The sequence below is a fragment of the Eublepharis macularius genome, chromosome 6, assembly GCF_028583425.1.
Source record: "Eublepharis macularius isolate TG4126 chromosome 6, MPM_Emac_v1.0, whole genome shotgun sequence".
NCBI classification, from domain to species: domain Eukaryota; kingdom Metazoa; phylum Chordata; class Lepidosauria; order Squamata; family Eublepharidae; genus Eublepharis; species Eublepharis macularius.
Window position 1 is genome coordinate 139821175 of NC_072795.1, and position 23247 is coordinate 139844421.

Here is a 23247-nt window from a genome sequence, read left to right on the forward strand (position 1 = left end):
CCCCCCCCCCCCCTCAGGCTTCTCCTTTTCTTCGTTCTTGGTGCACTGGAATTCCGGGTTTTTATCCTCAAAATCCTTTAGTTGATCTTCTGATAGTATCTTATAGGCTTGATCTTTATGTCCAAACCATATTCCTTCCGGAAGTAACCATTTATACTTTATTCCATGGTCCCTCAGAAGAGCTGCGAACTTTTTGTACTTAAAACGTCTTTTCCGGACTAGAAATGGAACGTCCTTCAAAATCTTGACTTTAAGACCCATAAAATCCAAATCCGCATTGTATGAGTTATATAGGATAGTGTCCCGAATCTTTTTAAATGAAAAGTCAATAATGATCTCGCGAGGCAGCTGTCGCTTTGTTGCATATTTTGAAGAAGCCCGACAGACCTCCAAAATGGCGCTTTTAACCTCTTCTTTAGTCGTCCTCGCGGGTGTCGCCAGTAGTTCCGAGACCAAATCCCACCGATCCTCATTTTCCTCCTCTTTCACGTTTTGGAGACGCAAAATGGTCTGCGTTCGTTCCACCTGTAGCCCGATCAGCTGGTTCTCTACCAACTTCAGCTCTTTTTTCGTAGCCTTCACAAGTGACGCACTTTCCAGAGCAGACTTCTCTGCCCCCCCGCTACTTCCTTAATGGTTTTCACTTCGCTTTCAATTAAGCCCACCCTTTGATCAGTTTCGTTCAGCTTGTCAACAAAGGGTTTTATGGCTTCCACCACCGCCCTGCGCACCAACTCTTCGAGCGACTCTCCCTTCTGCAAGGTAGCCGAGATTGACTTACCCAGAGCGGGACTTTGCTTCTTTGCATTTTGGGGGGGGGGGGGCGCCAGCCAAATTCTGGAACTCACCGAAGGGGAAGAGCGAGTCTTCTTCAGATCAACCTCTCCTTCACAAACGCTTGTAGAACAGAAGGGATTCACTTGTTTACAGGCTTCCGCCTGTTTCTTTTATTTGCCGTTTCTCGTTGCCCGGCGGCACTCAAGGCACCGCGCATGTCTGCCGGCCTCCATAGGGACAAACGGGCAATTCCCCCCCCCGCATTGATTCCGGGGGGTTTTTCCCGCAGCGTCCCGGACCCTGCCTCCCTAACTGGGAGTCCTGGGGGCTAATCCTTGCAGATCAGCCGCCCGGTCAGGGTGCTCGGGCGCTTCCTCCCGGACCTGCCGAGAGGAGCGTCCGGCATGGCTGAGAAAGCGAAACCGAATCCGATCGATCCCTTCCTTTCTATGCCCTTTTACGCACAATGCAAAGAAATGCCGGTGGGTGGAAGCAACCGCTATGCGGAGCGGGCATATCTTCACATGAGTTTAAAAGGGGAGGGGACTCCAAGTTCCCAGCTGCCACAATGGCTCATGTTAGGCAGATTAGGGTAAAAATTGGAAATAATAAAGAATTATTAAGGGAGGGACACATTGAAGAGGACACTGGTATGTGGACCAGGTTGCTGCCCATTCTCCGGCTGCTGCTGTCCTTCACTTAGGTGCCACCGCAAGCCAGCTATGACTGTAGAAGTCAGCCTAAGATGGTGGGACCAGGAGGACCAGGAGATGCTTTATCTTGCTCAAGAAAGACTTCCTTGTCTTTTGGGGGCTCTGATTAAAATTGTCAATCTGGTGTTAAATGAGCAGAGAGGACAGGGCTGTGTGTACTGTGCACAGATCCATGCAGACCCCGAGGTCTTTCCCAATCAGTATTCCACATGGACCAGTCCGGTTAAAGACTCGTCTCCCTTTGTCTTCTTAATTGAGACTATGGCTTTGGCTTCAGTTTAACTTCTTGTCCATCATTCTACTCTGGGTTAACAGTTGTAGTCAGAAAAAGAGGACTGAGCAACCTGCCTGGTCTCCCATCTTTATTGGTAAAAAATAGAGAAAAGAAAGAGAGTGCATTATGGTGCCCTTCAAGTCAAGATAGATCAAGGGCCAAACACAACGGTAATGTGTTATGCATGGTACACTTTGGTCAAAAACACAGCAACTGTTGAAGAACAGTTGCATCTGACGAAGAGAGCTGTGGTTCTCGAAAGCTTATGCTACAATAAAGTTGGTTAGTCTTAAAGGTGCTACTGGACTCTCTTTACTATAATAAAGCAGGTTGTTTTTTTTTAAAAAAAATCACTGTGTTGGTTGGCAATGGAGTGTTCGCCTGCTTGGCCGCCAGCCCACTGCTGCCACTTTGCCCGCCAGTTTCCAGCCATTGTGTGTACTCACTGACACTCGCCTTCTTCAGGGTCCGTTGATGTGTGTGCATGTTGTGCTCGAGGAGGAACTCCTTGAATCAGTGGGTTTTTGGACTAGGAGGTGGAGGGGACAAACAGTTCGTAACAATGCAATTCGTGGTAAAGCTTGAATGAAGCCTATTTTCCCCGCCCTCTTTTGAAAAGAACAGCGTATGCACGTGCAGCCATGCAAACCTCACCCTGATGACTTTCTGGGTCCATAAACACCAAACCCCTTTGGTGTGTGTGTGTGTGTGTTCAAACTTGGTGGACCAGTGATTTGGAGGCAGGACTGTGTTGTGTGCAATTTTGGTGTTGTTACGTGCAAAAAACAGCTGCCCCAGAGCCTCTTTTCTCCAACTCCACTTGAAATGAACGCTGTGCGTGTGCATGGCCAACACCCACCTTGCACATGCACAGCCGGCTGAAACTCATTATGATGAAAAAGTCAAACTCATGAGATCTCAGCTGGCATTGGCCCACCTGAAACAAAACAATAATGGAACAGAGTTTGTTCCGAAACCCCAGTTTCAGAACTGAAACAGAAATTTCTTCACAAAGCCACCAGAGGCAAATGGGGATGATTAACAGTAACTCATCATACAGGTTATTCCTGTGATGGTAACAGCCAGTGAAAAATACTCTCACCATAATGAGAAGCAAAGTGGAAGGACATCCACTAGCCATGCACAGGCTGCTTCCACGTGACCCTCGCCAAGCAAAGAGTACCGGGTATGCTGGCAGTCCTCTTGAAGCACTTGCGTGGAGATTGCCTCAAGTGGGAACCACCCTACAATTTCTGTAGCATTGTGGACCAGGGCAAAGGCAGAGCTCATAGATCAAGTTTCAGAGTTGTAGGCACACCCTCTTCTACCTGACTTAGTACATAGTTGATGTCCATATGGGAACCTTTCTGGTTGATCTCAGTTGTAGGTGGTGGGACACAGGTGGGAGATGAGTTGAGAAAAACAGGTAGAGCAGTGCTGGAATTCATGGGTTGGACCCAAAGAGTCCATTCTGCATGGAGAAGGCATCTTGTGATTGCCAAACTTTCTTGGCCTAGGACCCACCTTTAATCTCAGGCAACATCATGGGAGCTGCACATGGCAGGAAGCCACATAACATTGTAGTAATGGGACAAGGAGATGGACTGCCACAATCTGTAAACCTGCCCATGCTTAAAGGCAGGAGGCACCTTTATTGTCTATTTATGTGTGCTAGCTACAGGTCCTTCCAAACAGCAGAAATAGTAGCTCTACAGCAGCTCGTGATTCTCCAAAGAGGCTTCTGCACCCTTCCTGAGGGTCACCACCCATGGGTTGAAGAGCACTTCCCTAAAGCAAGGGAGGTTTTACTTTGCACAGTAGAACATTGCACAGGAAAAGTGAAGGTAATCCAAAAAAGCACTTCTGCTTGTGCACAAGGTTGGACATAAGAACTCCTGCAGAATCTACTGCATCTCCTTCATCCATGGGATCAATAGGAAGCCCACAGTAGGGAAAAGAGACCTGGGTTCAGTGCGTTTAGTGGGATGCCTTGATCTCCCCTCTGCCAAGTATCAGCATGCCCATCTGTGCCATAACTATATCCTTTCCCTCCAGGGTCTCCTGGCAAGTGCTGCCCCCTTCCCCAAGCCTTGCAAAGAGGGGTGAGTCAGGAGTAGCATTACTATATATGACACTGCATCATATAAACTGTTAGCCTCAGAATTCAAATGTAATTCTTCCCTTTAAATGGAAAAACAGCCTTTAACTCACCGTGTTTCATGGTCGTGATTCAGTTTCAAGAGATAAACATTGTTTGTGCTCAGATTTCCTTTTAAAGCATTTCTATAATTGAATACTTTTTTAAAAACCCATTTAAATGTTTTTAAAAAGGGGCTTTATTTGTAACAAATTGTTGATTATTATCCAATCTGAATACAGGCTGTATTAAAACATATTTTTTGTAACATTTCTTTAAAAATATTACCAATACACGGAAAAAAATTCTGATACTTAAAAGCTCCAAAAGCAGATATAATGAAATGAAATAGCAAACTCTCCCAAAGCCTACTCTAGAATTAAATTTATATGCCTGAGCTTTAGTCACAGCTCCAAAACTCATTATAAACCAATAAAGTTCAAATCGTGTATCAGTAGCTAGTAATTTAAAGGCAGTGCTTGATGGGCAAGATAGTTGTGGTCAGTGTAATATCGAAGTGCCTGAACCATCCTCCAAGAGACCGTTTATGACTCTCCAAGGAGAATCTCACCCACGATCTCTGCCACACACATGACGGACCACAAGCTTCAGCAAATTGTTGCAGAGAAGCAGAGCCATGGAGAAAATCACTTCAGTTTTTTAAAAGGAATTTGAAACTCATGTTCGGTAACAACGGCAACACCAGCCACATACCAAGTCGCACTTTGAGGAGAGAATGGCACACTGTGGCTTCCATCAACAGGGGTTTCCAGCGATTTCTCCCACTGCAGGCCTCTGACTCCCCCTCATCCTGTTCTGCATCCCTCGGGATTTCAAGGACCATTTCAGGCTTCAGAATCAGGGAGAGGACGAGGAGGAGGAGGAGTGCTCCTCTGATGGGTTTGGCAACTCTGTGTTAGGCAGTTTGGAGGCGGAGCCTGGAGAGGATGAGTTACGGGGAGGGGAGGGACATCAGTGGGATATAATGCCCTACAGCCCATCCTGCAAAGCATCTCTGTAGGCTCGAGATAAGTAAAATCAAAAAGAGTCCAGTAGCACCTTTAAGACTAACCAATTTTATTGTAGCATAAGCTTTCGAGAATCACAGTTCTCTTCGTCGGATGCATGGAGGGCCAAAAGAAATTGGTCAGATGTAGAGGAGGAGAGGGGAGGGCGGAGTAGATGCAAACAGCTCCTTCTGATATGGAGATGCAAACAGCTCCTTCTGATATGGAGATCAGTTTGCTTCTGTAAAGGTTCAGAGGAGTTAGCCGTGTTAGTCTGTAGTAGCAAAATCAAAAAGAGTCCAGTAGCACCTCCAAGACCAACCAATTCCACTGCAGCACAAGCCTTCGAGAATCACAGCTCTCCCCGCCAGATGCTTCTGATGAAGAGAACTGTGATCCCCGAAAGCCCACGCCAGGTGCCACTGGACTCCCCTTGATCTCGCTTCTGTAAAGAAAATCAGTTACCTGTGATAATGAGATAACCATTCATAGTCCCTATTCAGTCCCAGCTTGACAGAGTCAAATTTACATATGAATTCCAGTTCAGCAGCTTCCCGTTGGATTTTGTTCTTGAAAGGTTTCCGTTGAACTACAGCAACCTTTAAGTCTTTGATGGAATGTCCCGGTAGATTGAAGTGTTCTCCCACTGGTTTCTGGACGTTGCCATTTCTAATGTCAGATTTGTGTCCATTTATTCTTTTGCGTAGAGGTTGGCTGGTTTGTCCAATGTACAGAGCAGAAGGACATTGTTGGCACATGAGGGCATATATCACATTGGAGGAAGAGCAGCTGTAAGAGCCAGAGGTAGTGTAGTTGATGCCATTGGGTCCTGTAATTGTATTCCCTGGGTAGATATAAGGGCAGAGCTGGCATCTGGGTCTGTTGCAGGGCCTGGTACCTGTGCTGGTGACTCTGCTAGCCGATTCATGATTGTAAGTGAGAAGTCGTTTAAGGTTGGGGGGCTGTCTGTAGGCAAGGAAAGATCTTCCACCCAGGGCTTCTGAGAGAGAGGTATCATTTTCCAGGATGGGTTGTAGCTCACTGATGATACGTTGGATGGGTTTGAGCTGGGAGCTATAGGTGACAACCAGTGGTGTTCTGTTGTTAGTTCCTTTAGGTTTGTCCTGGAGCAGGCTGTTTCTGGGTACTAGTCTGGCCCTGTTGATTTGTTTCCTCACTTCATTTGGTTAGTCTTAAAGGTGCTACTGGACTCTTTTTGATTTTGCTACTACAGACTAACACGGCTAACTCCTCTGAACCTTTACAGAAGCAAACTGATCTCCATATCAGAAGGAGCTGTTTGCATCTCCATATCAGAAGGAGCTGTTTGCATCTACTCCACCCTCCCCTCTTCGCCTCTATATCTGACCAGTTTCTTTTTGCCCTCCATGCATCTGACAAAGAGAACTGTGATTGGTTGTTGTGGGTTTTCCGGGCTGTATTGCCGTGGTCTTGGCATTGTAGTTCCTGACGTTTCGCCAGCAGCTGTGGCTGGCATCTTCAGAGGTGTAGCACCAAAAGACAGAGATCTCTCAGAGATCTCTCTACTACAGACTAACACGGCTAACTCCTCTGGATCGAGATAAGTAGTAATTCTAGGAGATCTCCAGGCCTCACCTGGAACTTAACAGCTGTACCTTCTGATGGGAATCTCTCCCATCACTCGATATTACTGCTGGATCCAAGCCAGTTCTTAAAGGAATTCTTCTCCCCATGCTGAGGAGCTCTTGAACAAGTCATTCATAAGTGACTACACTACTGCAATGCACTCTGCAATGGCCTCTCCTCAAAGCTGACTTGGAGACTCCAGCTGGTGAAAAACGCGGCAGCTGTTTTACTCTCAGGAGCTAGATAGAGCAAGCGTCTCACTCCCATTTTGCAGTCACTCCATTGGCTACCCATCAGTTACTGGGCTTAATTCAAGATCATGACCAGGGCTTTTTTTCAGCAGGAACGCAGTGGCACGGAGTTCCGGAACCTCTTGAAAATGGTCACATGGCTGGTGGCCCCGCCCCCTGATCTCCAGACAGAGGGGAGTTGAGATTGCCCTCCGTGCCGCTCAGCGGCGCGGAGGGCAATCTCAACTCCCCTCTGTCTGGAGATCAGGGGGCGGGGCCACCAGCCATGTAACCATTTTCTCCGAGGGCAACCCACTGAGTTCCACCACCTCTTTTCCCAGAAAAAAAGCCCTGATCACGACTATCACATTTAATGCCCACAGCTGCCCACACCGGCACGTTCTCTGTGGTGGCCCCCACCTTATGGAACGGCCTGCCTGAGGAGGTCGGGAATGCTCCCACTCTCCAGGCTTTCTGAAAACTACACGAAACTGAGTTATTCAGGAGGGATTTCTGCCCAGATTTTAAAGCCATGTCATAAGAAGTGGCTCAGAAAGATGCATTGGTAGGGATGGATTATATGCTACTCGGTTGGGTTCTGTCTACTAGGGAGTTTCTACGTTGCAAAACAGGCCATGCAAATTAGTTACGCTTTGTTTCAGAAAGGTTTCATCTCTATGCTCAGCATTATACTGTTTTTTCCCCCAAATCTTCTGCTACCATACCTTCTTGTATCTCTTTCACTGAATGTTGGACTAGAAGGTCTGTATGGCCCCTTCCAACTCTGTGATTCTGTGATTCTGTCCTAACAGTTGTTCATTATTGTACTTGCTTAGTGAATGTCCTAGCTGTTTAATTATATTGTATTTTCACTTGTGCTGTGTAATCCACCTTGGATCTCAGTAAGAAAGGCGGACTCTAATAACGAGAAGGAGAAGAAGAAGCACAGCAGCGGCTAGTGTTTGTGTATCAAAGTGGGGGAGAAGAGAGAGAGGAGGAAAAGAATTCTTGGTAAGAACAAGGAAAATAAGGAAGCTTTCAGGCATATTGTACAGGTGGACTTTAAAGATACAAAGTAGAGGTGTGCACTGAGAAAATCTTTGGTTCAGTTTAAAATCTGGGGTTTCTGAACAAACTATCTACTGTCACTGGTTTTCTGGGTGGGCATTGCTGGTTCAGCTCAAATCTGTTAGGGTTTGTTGTTGTTATGAGTTCCGGATCTGTTCTTTGCAACGAGGCTTTGAGGCTTTTTGGAACAGCTGCTTTTGCACTTAACAGCACCAAAATCTCACCGAACACAGTCATCCCTCTAAACCATTAACCCGCCAAGTTTGAGCATACACAACAATAGGGTTTGGTGTTTGTGGAGCCTGAAAAGCGTCAAGATGAGTGTTGGTTGCACATGTGTACACTGTTCTTTTCAAGTGAGTTTTGGGGAAATGCCTCTAATGCAGAGAAATGGGACAGGGGGAGTGTTCCCCATAGAAGGCCTATCACAGTAAAATCTGAACAACTCACCTCAGTGAAGCATGATCAAATCAATTAAGATAGTAAGATAAGTAAGATAGCCATCTTACTTATAGAAAATCCTATGCCCCTCAGGACTTGCAATGCCAGCATTCTTGTCTTAAATGTAGTTTACTCCTCCTGTTGAGGATTGCCAGCAACCTGGGGGCGGGGTGGGATTTCCTGTCACTTTAATATGCGGAAATCAGCAGATGAAGCTTTTTGTCATGTCTGCCCCATCCCTGCCATTATTTGATGCTGACCTGTATTACTGAACCAGTGTTTCATGCTATAACTTGATATCATATTGCCATGCCATAACTGCTTTCACAGGCTTGCTTTGCGTTCACAGACTTTCATAGCAGCTGCAGGTGCCATCAAAGGAACTCTCAGTGCGTCTGACCTTGTACACTTCTGACTCCCATGAATACTGTATCTCAGCTTTGATCTCCTGCTTTCTCATTGTCTAGACTTGATAATTGAAATATGCGACAAGTTCTCAGGAATGGTTCCCACCCAAAGTATAATCGCTGGTGGGAGGGGGAGAGGAGTGTTTGTCTTTAAGTAGAATTATTTTATCTTGTATTGTTATTCCTGTCAACCTGATCTTTAATGCTTAGGAGCCTATCTTGCTTCTGAGTAATCCTATGGACATATCTATGGAAGTGATTTGATTTCTGAATAAAACCATTTAACCAAGAGCGTGGATTCTTGTTGCAATGGTACAGGGATCTGTCTGCCATAGCCTGCCATCCATAGCCTGGCATTATGACAGGCTAGGGCAGACATAGCAGATCTCACTTTTCATGGTGTGGAGGTAAGTAACATCACCCGGTTGAATAACAGCTCACGAATCGCAGATGAGGTGGAGGGATTCCTATGCACTCGTTGTCCCAGTGTAGGTGGAGGTCACGCACACACAGTTGCACGTTCCCACTAATTAACTCAATGGTAAATTGCATGCGCCAAATGGCTAAGCGCACACAGCACTTCCCAGGTCCATACAGGGGTGTGTGCACACATGCAAAATTCCAGTGATAAGCTGAAGAGAGCATTCCGTCTCTCCGGAGGCTGTGGTTTTTTTTGCTAAAGAGGTGGCAGGATTTTGTCTTTTCAATATGGCTAGACCCAAGTGCTGTGCAGTTGCTCTACTGGATCAGAGTCCCATTTGTGTTGATTTTAAATTTCTCTCATCCTCCCTCTTTCAGAGCTTTTAGTTTTTACTTTATCCTCCATATTCATCGTGGTGTATATTTGGACCTTCTTGAGTCTGTGGAGAATTACAAGAGCTAAACTACAAGAGATGAATTACACGGGGATATGCACATGAAGGGAGTCGCAATGTTAGCTGGAAAGCTGAGTTTTAAAAGAGATCAGAAGGCTTTGTCTATTTCCCCTCTCTACAGAGCCAGCAAAGAGCACTCCTCAGAGGGGGTTGTTAATTTCCTCTTCACTTCTGGAAGGCTCTATCAGTTTCACCTCCCCTTCTAAGAGGTGAAGAGGAAATAAGCCCTCTGAGGTCTTTAAAACTCGGTTCCCGGCTAACATTGCGACTCCCTTCATCTGAGCATCCTCGTGTAATTCGTCTCTTCTAGTTTAGCTCTAAGTGGGCACCACCCCAAAATGGCCACCACTGAGGCTGACACCAATCACAAAATTCTGGGAAGTTCTCAGGCAAGTGTCCTCTCATCATGGAGGCTATTGTTCCCAAATGGGCGCTCCCTGAAGACTCAAAGGTGATGCCTTCTGAGCTCTTCTGAAGCTCTTCCTCCCACAATGAGGTGGAGGAAAGCCAGGACTTTGGTTTGGTACTTTGTGGGAGAAGAAGATGGGCACTGGGTAACATACTGGTGAGCACCTTGCTGCCCATGAGCACTGCATCGGGGGTGTCACGGCTGTACATTTTGTCTGTTTGCTTCAAGATTCCTCTTTAATCTCTCAAAAAATGTCCATAGCAAGTTTGTTGCTGAACTTGCTGAGTGAGTGGTTGCTTGAACTTGTATCAGAAGAGACAGCTGCAGTTGTCATGAAACAAGATGGCACAGAAACTGTTACATGACAGGGAAGTGAGGTAACAATTGATCTGGGGTGTTGCCAGGGTAACTACTCCGATGCTGTGCTTATCAGAACACTGAGGGAAGGAACTGCAAATGTAACCTGTTGCCATCTTTCCCAGGTACATAGCTGTGTGGTATGATAATCAAGAAAACTATGAACAGTTGTGTGTTAAGAGTGTTTTAATCCATTGCGTATTGCTGTATATTTAAATTAATATTAAGAACTTCTGAATGATTATATCCCAGTGGTTATATGTTTCAGTTTACAAGCTGTCTTTTAATCTTGTGTTTTATTTTTCCATTCCATTTTTATCCAGCCATTCCTCCAAAGAGCTCAGGGTGGCATATGTCATCCCCCTTTTTATTCTCCTAACAACTCTGTGCAATTAAGGTGAGAGAGAAAGACTGGCCAAGGGCATCTAGAGAGTTTCTTAGCAGAGTGGGGATTTGAACTCGTGTCTCTGAGATCAAGCTCCACTACTCCAGCCATAGTTTGTAGTTTCTTTGTTCTTTAGTTGTTATGTCTCCCTATCCTTAATATGTTTTCCCTCCCAGTCAAAGAAATTGATGTCAGGGTAATATTTTAATGGGCTACTTGACAGTGGATGAATAATAATAATTTGCATATCTTGAATTGTGCTTTTGATAACCATTCTCTGTCACCAAATAGATCATCAGGTGCGGTTGAGGAGAGAGGGAAGAATTATCTGGTAGTCAGAGAGGAAGGTGAGGGACTTGGGTGTAATCATAAGAAACCTTTCCTGGGAATAAGCCCCATTAACTAAACTGGGACTTACTTATGAGTAGGCCTGCTCTGGATTGTGTGTGTTGGCTGGTGGGAGCAGTTTGCTGTAGGTGTTTCCATGTAGCTTATGTTTAAGATAATTGACAGTTGAGTACCCAACCCAAAACCAGGATTAATAGAGGGTTAGTGGGAAGTTATTGACCACCATGCCATGGAAAACTTTAGCCTCCCATTTTTCTTCATTAAGCCTCTATTGAAACAGCAGGGCATTTTTCTCCTGTTGGCAACCCCTGTTCTAGCCCCACGAGGTGTTAGCAGGATGGAGAAAGTGAGGTCCCAAGGGAGGCTGCACGGATTCCCAAATTCTTGGGGATTGAAAGTGAATGCCAAGAGACATTTGCAGTGCTGGCCACAGAAAGGGCTCCAGGTGAGAGTTCTGAAGGATGGGTCTGGTAGCTGTGAGCAGGCAGGGCCGGTGGCGTTCCATTTCTTCACTTGAAGGTCTTTTTCTTTTGGGCTTGTGGTTAATAGACTGGTGGGAAGAAAGTTTGCATGCAGCAGAAGTCTCTACGCTGAGGAGTACTTATTGAAGGGAAGGAATTTGGAGAGAAGCTAAGAGAGTTTTGATATGGTATTTCTCAAAGGGAAGTAGGTCAAGCCAATTGTTAGGTTGTCAAAGGGATTTCCAAGAAAGCGAAATTTGAAATAATTATTGAGGTTCTTCCTCAGGCTGAATACATAATAATATAATAACACTCAATTTACATACTGCTCTTCAGGACAGCTTAAACTCAGAGCAGTTTAAAAAGTGTGTTATTATTATCCTCATGACAATCACTCTGTGAGGTGGGTGGGGCTGAGAGAGCTCCAAGAAGCGGTGACTGACCGAAGGTTACCCAGCTGGCTTCAAACAGAGGAGTGGGAAATCACACTCGGCTCTCCAGATTAGGGTCTTGCTGCTCATATACCAAACTGGGTCTCTATATATCATATGCCCACATATGTGGAATTTTGAAGCGAGCTAAAATTACAGGGAGCCAAAAGACTAGTACTGTATCTTGTAGGTTCTTCTTTGTCTTTTCCCAGTTCTAACTATCATGCCAGCTAGTCATTGCCAGCCAGCATCCCCAATTCCCCTGTTCTGTTTATCAGGCCTGTGGTGCTACAGCCCTGTGTGGACCCACAAGCGCCACCCCATTTTGCCTTCTGAGGCATCGGAGTCTCTGCCCAGTAACGTGCCACTCTCCCTTGCAGGAACGTCCTCTGTAGCTTTTTCTTTCGTATGGTGGCATGAAGTAGTCATTCCCCTTTCCCTCACTCTGAACATACTCAAGCAGATCGTATTGTAAGGGAGGCTCTTAGAAGTTACCGTATCCTAAAAGCTTCCTATTTCCTCAGAGCCAGCTCTTTTCCTGTGCCACATGGCAACGGCAGCCATCAAGATGGCTCTCTGGTATGAGAGCTCCTTTGTCCAGATTTATTCAGCCAGAAAGGACCTGCCAAAATGAATCCCTCTCCTTCCACAGCAAGGGATTTTCCCCCTCTTTTGTTTTCCCACCCCTTTGTGTGTTAAAGAATCCTTTCCGGAGATCTCTGGGAAGATACCACCTGGCCCCTCACATGCCCACGTTTCAGTGTCTCGGTCCTTTCGTTGTCTCTGTCCAGGATGGCCGTTAGCACTGGGTGGTTGGTAGTTTGGCGATATTTAGAAGCAATTGACTTCTCCCTTCCTGCCTAACTTCTATTAGGAGAGAGAAGAAACTTTTAAAAGTACATGGGTACTTTCAGGGCTTTTTTTTCTGGGGAAAGAGGTGGTGGAACTCAGTGGGTTGCCCTTGGAGAAAATGGTCACATGGCTGGTGGTCCCACCCCCTGATCTCCAGACAGAGGGGAGTTCAGATTGCCCTCTGCGCCGCTGAGCGGTGCAGAGGGCAATCTGAACTCCCCTCTGTCTGGAGATCAGGGGGTGGGGCCACCAGCCATGTGACCATTTTCAAGAGGTTCCGGAACTCCGTTCCCCTGCGTTCCCCCTGAAAAAAAGCCCTGGGTACTTTTAACCAAACCTTGCAATAAAATGTATTTCTCCAGAAGGCCTATACTGAAATTTCACCAGGGAGAGACACATCTGCTGCCATTGAAAAAAGGTGTGGTATCCTGCAAAAAATAAAAATAAAAAAATAAATAAAACGGGCCTAGGCAGCTAAATAGGATTGTCCTATTCATACGGCTTTACATCAGCCATTTGAACAAAAGCTTCTGAGGTATTTGAACTGGAAATAGTTTGTTTTGCTGAAGTAACAGCTTTTAAAAACAAGATTCCATAAATCAAAGTGTGAGGATTTTTATGGGAGGAACTCCACAAAGCATCTCTCATAAGGCAAATCTGAGAACTCTTCGTATGTCAATGATGCTACCGTTGCCATGAACCAGAATGTTCAGACAATTAAAGTCAGCAGAAAACTTCAAGTTCAGTCTTGAATAAGAGGTTGTAGGTATGGATCAGGTAACAAGGCAACCACACACACTGGAAATGAACCATCCCTTGGCTACCAGATCAGCCTATGAGACCTTGGCCCTTTTCACACTGCTTACCGGCTCCCAGGACGTTGCGAAATATCGCGCAAAAACTGCAGAAGATAGTGTCTTCTCGTGAGTTTTGTGCAACATCGCACAAATCTCTTGCGAGAAGACGCTATCTTCTGCGTTTTTTGCATGATATTTCGCAACGTCCTGGGAGCAGGAAAGCAGTGTGAAAAGGGCCCTTATCTTTTAAACTACTCAACTCGGTGTGCCTGACTTAAGTGGAACAGCCACTTAAATGCCATTGCATTTCTAGCTGTGCAGGTTTTGCAGAGAAGTGGCCCTACACTGAGTCAGGCCATTTGGCCCCTTTTTTCCCCGGAACTCCAATGTCCTGGGGGGGGGGGGAATCTTCCTTAGTCTCCCTACCTCACATCCTTTTAACTGGAGATGCTAGGCATGCAACCTGGTGTCAGACTGTGGCTAGATAATGTCCTTCCTACAGATTCTCCTTTACAAGCAAACAAGAGTCCATTGTTTGAATAAGGAAACTTTACTGCAGAAATAGTTCATTATAGTCCACTGGCCTGAATAGAAGATTCAGGATGGTACAAGAGCATTGTTACCAATGAAGAGAAAAGCATGAGGTACAAAGTAACAGTTCCCAGCTGAACCAGCCTCCCCCCACAGTTCTCAAAACAACAGCTTTCAGACTTGGGAAGCTGGACATGTCCAAGGCCAAACTTGGGTGGAACGTTGATAGACATAACATTCCCTTTCTGTGAGATGTCTGCTTGGGAACGGGTGCACCTGGGGAGAAAGCACTAAACACTAGAAACATTAGAAAATGGAGTCAGTACAGCTCATATGCACATTGGACCTGACACCTGGAACTTTAAGCATGCAAAGTATAATTTATACCAATGTGCTATGGTCCTTGCAAATGTAAGAATGTTGTCAGTTCTAGGGGGTGCAAGTAGTGAAACTGGTGTGCATGCAGCAGCAAACTGGAGCCCGTAAACTGCCCTCGGTACCCAGAGGGAGAGGACTGATAGGGCCCAGATACCCTGCACCTGAATCGGAAAGAGCCTTACGTTGGAGACAAGGCTTGTGCATGCAGTGTCGAGGCACTGGATATTTTGCATCCCACTGCCCTGGGAGGAAATAACCTGTGGGGAGAGGCCAGGCCCCTAGGAGAGCAGCGGGCTCACCAAAAAATCCAAGCCGGAAAGCACCTCCTTTGAGGTGCTTTCCGGCTTGAATTTTTTGGTGGGCCCGCTGCTCTCCTAAGATCTATCTGTCATGGACTGCCATCTCTAGAACTGATGAAGGTCTGTGTTCCTCCACATGGCAGAACAATGTGCAGCCTTCTGATTCACACTCTGGTCAAAACAACAAACTGAGAGAAACGTTCATGTCTTGTACAGGAGAGAGAGACAGTGGCTGATTCCGCACACCTTGGATAATGCACTTTCAATGCACTTTATCAATCGTTTGAGATGGATTTTTTGTTCCGCACACAAAAAAATCCTTTACAAATGATCTATAAAGAGGATTGGAAGTGCATTATCCAGCATGTGCAGAATCACTCAGTTTCAGCAACAGACGTTTTTCAGCTGAGACAGAATGTAACAGATTCTTCACTCACAGCAGGGAGGGGCTAGTTCAGCCGCTACAGATAAACAAACTATGCAAAGCATCAAGCCTTTCACTCTGCAAGCGCACTGGACATTCAAATTAGGCCACAGTGTTTTATTCCTACAGTTTACACCAAAGATTTTTTTTTAAAAAAATAAATCTTTAAAAGTGTTCTGTGTAAATTTGGTAAGAATAGAATAGAGAGGGATTAGAGAGATTCATGGAGGACTGACACGCATGGTGACTCAAGGAGACAGCCTCCTGCGAAGGCCTTGGCTTCCGTGCCGTGTCGTTGGTCTTCCTGGGCAGCTGGTTGGCTGCTGCATGAAATAAGATGTTGGACTAGATGAACCACTGATCTGATACGGCAGGACCCCTCTGGCATTCTTATGTTCAGATGTTTGAGAAAATCTACATTACAATCAGAAATCTACACTTCAGTGCCAAGATTAGCTGTAGCCATCTGTTCAGTATGCCTCCAGTTGCAAACCCAAGCTTGCTGCTACATCATATATGAGGTGAGTCTCAGTCCTATTGTTTTAAATGAGTAAGAAAGCCCGTCAAGCTCTAGAAAGGGCAGGCAGGTGGGCATTGACTCCTCCTTTGTGATTGATTCCAGCAGATTGAAGGGGGTGTGGGCATTGCCTCCCGCTCCATTCCTCATCCCAGCCGTATGAAGGGGAGTGGTCATTGTCACCTGCTCTGCTCCTGATCCCAGCTGTGTGAAGGTGGGGATGAGGCACTGCCACCTGCTCCCCTCCTGATCTCAGCTGGTTGGAGGCCGGCATTGCCAGCTGTTCCGCGCCTGATCCCAGCTGGGTGAAGGTGGGGTGGGCATTGCCACCTGCTCCAGGCCTGCTCCTGGCCTGGGCTTCCTGCCGTGGCACGCTCTCTGGAGGGGTGGGCTATCTCGTCTGGGCTTTCCTCCATGACAGCGCCCTCTGGAGGTGCACCAGGATAGGAAGTGAATTGTCAGGAATACGGTTCGCCTTTTATATAAGAGGATGCAAGAGTTAAATATGCAAAGCTTTTGGCCTACTGAAATGAATGAGACTTCAAATGGCTTTACATTTACCCAGATTATATCTATCTTTAAGTATTTTGATCATCTTTCCAAGGTCAGAATCAAAAGATTTTCTATGAAAATCTCAGTTATTTTTTAAAATTTAAACTCAGCAAGTTCTGAAGACGTCTTTCACTCTTGTTTATAAAACCCAGAAACAATTGCTCTGATCCAGTAATATATATAAAGTACAATATTTGCGTGCTGCAGGCTTCTTGTTCACTTTGGAGGTGGCAGGTCCACTTGGTGCATTCTTTTGTATGAATGGGGAAGTAAACTGAGATGCATATACAATGATCTTTGGGTCGTTGTATGATCTTTGCCTACTAATTCCATAGTGTTCATCCTCACATGATCTGCATTTCATTTCTGGTTCATTTGTCTCTCTATTCAAGTTACTTAAGTGACTGTACTGTTTACTGAAGGGATGGTTTAAAAAAATGTGTGTGTGTATCTCCACTCCCAGGAAAGTAATGTCCTGCACCGTGAAGCACATCAAGCCCTACGAAAAGCACTTGGCTTTTGTCCAATTCTTTCCAACTGAAAGAGCTTCTTTTGGATGTTGTTCCTTTCTTTCAGTGTTGCCCAATCAGTGTTTTATGTTGTTTGTTCACTTGGAATCTGGGAGAACAACAAAGGGCTAAAGACAGGAGCACCATGTACTCCAAAGGGTAAAACACATGACTGTGTATTTTTATAAAAGGGAGAACAATTGAATTCTGGTGAACCTTGTGAAGCTTAATAGTCCTTCAGTTCTGTTTAAGAAATAAATGACAGGGGTGTTTTTTTGCTGTTTTTCTTTTGATATTATTTTACTGCTTTCTGAAGAACGGTGTAATTATCACTGTAACTAAATGTGATTGGTTTTCACAGTTATTTTCTTCTAGGCCTGCAAGAGCCACTTCAAAGAAACCTAACAAGAAGCCTCTTTCCTTGCTAGAAACAATTTTTACAGTCACTCCACACATTACTTCTTTTACAAGTTTCCCCAGGGCCAACCCATACTCCTCGCAGACACATATCACCTCGGGGATTGGCTTCTATTAAAAAAACGGGCATGCAAACGGGCTCAGAAAGCTGCTGTTGGGAGAGGGAAAGCTCCTGCCTTTTGTCCCAAACTTTTTTGTGCAAAAACAGTGTGGAGGGGAGACATTTCCCCACTCCTGCTGCTCCACGTGGAGGTATTTTGTGCATGTGTGGCAGCAGAAAGGGGAAAACTCTTCTTTCCCACACTGTTTTTGCATGGGGGGGGGGAGAGCTTGGAAGAAAGGCCAAGAGCTCTCCCTCCCCCGTCAGCAGCTTTCTAAGCCCATTTGCATGCTCATTTTTAAAAAATAGAAGCCAATTCCCAAAGTGGTGTGTGTCTGCGCAGAGCATCGGGTGGCTTCGTGGAGAACTCTAAAAGAAGTAACATGTCAAGTGACTGTTAAAGACAGCAACTGAGGGCAGAACTGTATGTTACAAGAGATACCAAGCTGCTACTGAACCAGTGTCCCCATGCCAATGCGCCCCCACCCCACATTACCCTGAACCATGGCGGCACTTTCTGTGCTATATAATACAGTCATATTGCTTGTTTCTCTGGGGCCTGGGAAAACATACGGTGGGGAAACACCAATCCTAGCAGAAAGTGCCATTATGCAAAACAAGGGTTTTGGGGGGAAACTGGACACGGCCATTTTCAGCTGCAGTCCTATGTCTCTTGTAAGGGTCTATCCTATAACCTGAAAACGACCCATTCCCGTTTCTCAGACAGAACCATATGTTGTGTTGAATCGCCCCTTAAGATTGTTGCTTAATATCGCCTCAATTCTCCGTTTTATTGTCCACAGAGAGCGAAGAGATTTACCAGCGGCAGGTGCTGTCTATTTCCTGTATCGTCTTTGGCATAGTCATAGTGGGCATGATTTGTGCAGCGTTCTACTTCAAAACAAAGTAAGAGCCTTTGTCTAGTCTTTGTCCTGTCCTTATGCCTTTCCATTCATTTCTCTCACTGATTATAAAATCCATGGCGTTATTCTGAAACGATGGAACACCTTTTTTATATACTCGCATTATTTCCTTCTGGGTCAGCCTGCTTTAGGAGAAGTACCTGTATAAGTGATTCCAATGTCTCCATGATTGACGTTCATTTCATCATTTGGTTAGAAGGTCTGTGTGGAGGATCGGGAAGTTTGAATGGACAAAACAACTCTTCAGCCTACTCCATTTGATGATAAAGATTAAACACACACACAAGAGGAGTAAATGAAAAGGTGAATTAAGAGCCAAGAGGGTTAAGAAATCCAAATCTCAAGGCCAATTATTAAAATTACTAAATACAAAACATCAATATATCAGTGTACAACGAAATACATGTATGGCCGAAACGAGTTCGGCTAGAGTTGCATAAGATTCTGGTTTTGAGTTTTTTGTATGATTTTAATCTGGACTGAGGCTCTATTTGGGCCTGCAATGGTTTTTATGCTGTTCTGTAATAAATACATGTATTTTGTTGAACATTGATATATTGATGTTTGGTATTTAGTAATTTTAATAACTGACCTTGTGATTTGGATTTTTTTTAAGCCTCTTGGTTCATAATTCAATTTTGTTTGGTTAAGTTCCCCCCCTCTTTCCCCCCCTTTTTTTGTAAATAAAAAGGTGTACAATGCATTACGAGTTTCTATTGTTATAACCCTAGAAATCTCATACAATAGAAATCACATGTAAAATGAAATTTGAAGTGCATCTGATGATGTGAAGGACTCTGAGGAAAGGAGAAAAAGTTGAATTAGGTATCTTTGGGGTGGTTGTTTATTTATTTTAACAGAATTAATATCCTGCCTTTCTGCCTTTATAGGGCCACCAAGGCAGCTAACAATTTAAAATATACATAATAAAATCGCAATTTAAAACAGTTAAAACAGTAACAATAGCAACACATCATTAAAACAGTTAAACCAATGCTAAAAACACACAAACACACACAAAAAAGCCCAATTAAATCAATTAAAAATTGGGCACGAGTGGTCACTGAAGGAACACCAAACAAAACAAACAAGTCTTCATCTTCTCGCAGAAAATGGCAACAAAAGGGGGGCAGACAAATCCCTTTGAGGGAGGAGTTCCAGAGTTCTGGTGTCATGACCAAGGAGGCCTTCTCCTGGGTTATAGATCCAGAGGAGTTCGCCGTGTTAGTCTGCAGTAGCAAAATAGCAAGAATCCAATAGCACGTTTAAGACTAACCGACTTTATTGTAGCATAAGCTTTCGAGAGCCACAGCTCTCTTTGTCAGATGCATGGCCATGCATGTGACAAAGAGAGCTATGGCTCCCAAAAGCTTATGCTACAATAAAGTTGGTTAGTCTTAAAGGTGCTATCGGACTCTTTGCTATTTTTTCTCTCCCGGCTTGTCATTTGTCTAATCTCAAGAACATGAGAGTACCCAGAGCAGTGCAACTGAAAATGAGTGGTCAGGTAGGTTCATAAGGGAGTAGGTGATCCTTCAGGTGTCTTGGTCCCAGGGCTGGCACGTCCATGGCAGTGGGTCCGGCTGCTGCCTCGAGCACTAAGGCGCCGGAGGGGGCGCCAGGGGCAGGGCGCACACAGCAGAGTTGGCGGCGGCACTGCTGGCGGCTGAGTGGGAGGGCTGGAAAGCTGCCACCACGCTGTCCCGGCCACCTGCCACACCTGGCCCGCAGCTGCTGTGCCCAGCCGGGAGCGTGTGCTGGTGGTGGCAGCGTGGGGCAGTCTGAGCGGGCCATCTCCCAGCCCTCCCGCTCAGTTGCCCCATGCTGCCGCCACTGCTTGCGCACAGCTGCAGGCCAGGCCCAGCAGGGTGGCGGGGTGGCATGGGGCAACTGAGCGGGAGGGCTGGGAGGCCACCTGCGCACTGTCCTAGCTGTCTGCCGCACCAATGGGGCTGGCTCGCAGCAGCGTGCTGTGTGATGATGTAATATGCAGTGATGTCATCATGCAGTCCAGGTGCACACTCGTGTGGGGGCAGCAACAGCCCTGAAGCTGCCCCTGGCCTCAGGCACCAGAAACTCTGGCACCGGCACTTCTTGGTCCCAAGGCATATAGGGCTTTGAAAATCAACACCTGTACCTTGAATTGTGCCCAGAAACAATTAGGAGCCAGTGTAGATGGGCCAAGACTGGAGTGATATGGCGCCAGCAACCCACTCCAGTAAACGCCCCGGCTGCAGCATTCTGTACCAACTGAGGTTTCTGCGTACTTCTCAAGGGCAGCTCCACACAGAGCACATTCCACTAATCTAATCTAGGTGTAACCAGGACATGCACCACAAGACAGAGATTATTGTCCCTGATGACACCATCCAGGGGTTTCACATATATGTTAAGAGCTTGGGGGCTAAGTTGGAACCTTGCAGAACCCAGGAGCCAAGAGGCTGAGCAGCAGACCCCCAGCACCTCCGTCTGAGACCCATCATCCATCTAATCTGAGAGCCATCTCAGAACAGTGATTCTCCATCCCAGAAAGGTGGTCTAGAAGGATACCATGATCGATGATATCAAAAGCCGGTCATAAGAATCCAGAGTTCCATAACTCTAGTTTCCACAAGTCCCTGTATTGTCACTCGGTTTCATTGACACTGAAATTTAAAGGAAAATTTGATAAAACACCCACAAAGTCTACTATATTCAGATGAAGAAGGGGAAGGAATTGCTGGTCCCTATATGATGTCTCAGTTGTCTTGTTATACAACTATCTTGTAGATTGTGCCTCCCACTAATAGAGAAAGGTCAAGTTGAGCAATGCACTAAAACTCTAAGATATTTTTCCCTCTCTGCTCCTGATAATTCAGACCCCGCTTGCACTTCAAAGATATGCTAATATAGTCTAAACTGCTAGAGAGCGAGAGGAAAAGAGATCTTGGGGTTGTATTGAACAGCTTGATGAAAATTAAGACTCAGTGTCCTGTGGCAACAGTGAAAAAGGCAATCTCTGTGCCAAGACTTATTAAGCAAGGAATTGAAAACAAAATGACCAATAATTCAATGCTCTTTTATGGAGCTATGGTGCAACCTCATTTGGAATACTGTGTACAGGTCTAATTGCTGTTTCTTAAAAAAGATATTGCAGAGCTGGAAAAATACAGAAGGCAAACAAGATGATTATGTGGTTGAAACAACTTCCTTATGAGAAAAGGCTAAAGATTCTGGGGCTTTTTAATTTAGAAAGAGGAAGGGGACATAACTAAAGAAGGAGACATGAAAAAGTTTATAAAATTATGCATGAGGTAGAAAACATGGATAGACAGGACTTTTTCTTTCTATCCCATCATACTAGAACTTGGGTTAGCACCCAATGAAGTTGATGGACAAGAGATTTAGGACAGACAAAAGGAAGTACTTCTTTACTCAGAAATGAAACTTCCCCTCCCCAAAGGCTCTGTCAATTTCTCCTCTCCAGTCTAAAATTGTGTGGGATGGCAACCAGAGGGCAGAGAGGAACGGAAATGGGCTGGAGCTGGGCTGGATGTGCCACTGATTGGATGAAGGCTGGATCTTCTTATATTTCCAAGTCATGTACCTCTCATCCATTGGCTACTGGTGGGCTCATTATTGCCTTTTTCATAATCAATGGCAATTAAAAACTGTAAACTCTGCTCAGTAACGCACCACTGCAATAAAAATGAGCCGAAGTAAAACATACCCATAAAATGCACATCTTGATCATTTGCCTGCTTTATATCTTTTCGTAGTTTCCTTAAGTCTGCTTTTAGGGGCATGGTGGGATTTGGGTTGCTGTTGCAGCCAGTGTTTTTTTAGGATTACTTCCAGAAGTGATGCGTAGAGAGAGTTTTGTTCCATGTGCGAATGGTTGGTGTGGATTTCTGAAGTCAGTAATGGCAGTTTTAGCTTCCTTATTGCCTGTCTTTCTTGTTGAGACTCATGGTGGATTACAGAGTAGAGGGTGTGGGGGCGGGGATGGAATCATACAGTATAGGACATCAATTTATTTATTTAATTTTATTTATTTATTTATACAGGGCTTTTTTCTGGGAAAAGAGGTGGCAGAACTCAGTGGGTTGCCCTTGGAGAAAATGGTCACACGGCTGGTGGCCCCACCCCTGATCTCCAGACAGAGGGGAGTTGAGATTGCCCTCCGCGCCGCTGAAGCACCGGCCATGTGACCATTTTCAAGAGGTGCCGGAACTCCGTTCCCCCACGTTCCCCCTGAAAAAAAGCCTTGTATTTATATCATATTTGTATTCCGTCCTCCCCGCAAGCGGGCTCAGGGCGAATAACAACCTTAAAATCATTTTAAAATGTTACGTATTAAAACGTTAAATGAACAGTGCAATAGGACCAGGAGTGCAAAATTGAATGCCAGTGTGAGCAACAATGCAAACATCTCTCTCTGTAAAGACAAGCATCCTGACTGACTCATCAGTGCCCAGCCCAGACCCCTGGACCTAAAAACATGAAATTTGAAGCAAACATTCCTTTCATGATATAAACACCCACTAAGAAGGGATTTTAAGAAATTCATCCCCTAAGGAGGTAAAAAGGGGTAAAATGTGTTTTCCCAAATGGATACAGCTTCCCTGTGCGGCTGGAAAGCCAGCTTGGTGTAGTGGTTAAGAGCACGGGACTCTAATCTGGAGAGCCGGGTTTGATTCCCCACTCCTCCACTTGAAGCCCGCTGGGTGACCTTGGGTCAGTCGCAGCTCTCTGGAGCTCTCCCAGCTCCACCCACTTCACAGGGTGTTTGTTGTGGGGGTAATAATAACATACCTTGTAAACCACTCTGAGTGGGCATTAAGTTGTCCTGAAGGGCGGTTGTCCAGGGGCAGGCCCTCAGCGCCCCGCAGACTCCCCTGCAGCTTCCCCCAATGGCCCCACACACACCTACCAGCACTCCAGGCCATCCTGGGACAGCCACACGGTGGGGAAAGAGGGCGTGGCTCAGGCCCCACTCTGGGAGCAACGGGGAGGCTCGGAGTTGCACGGCCCGGCAGGA

General features: G+C 45.6%; 1 protein-coding gene across 4 annotated transcripts in view; it reads left to right on the top strand.

The window, feature by feature from the left end:
- The window catches only part of NRG3 (neuregulin 3), a 972861-nt gene that overhangs the window by 867355 nt on the left and 82259 nt on the right, over positions 1-23247 (top strand). For all 4 annotated transcript variants that reach the window (XM_054983168.1, XM_054983167.1, XM_054983166.1 and 1 more), the window contains exon 5: positions 18108-18210. In XM_054983168.1, coding sequence (XP_054839143.1) covers positions 18108-18210 — 103 coding nt within the window. The remainder of the gene's footprint in view (positions 1-18107; positions 18211-23247) is intronic.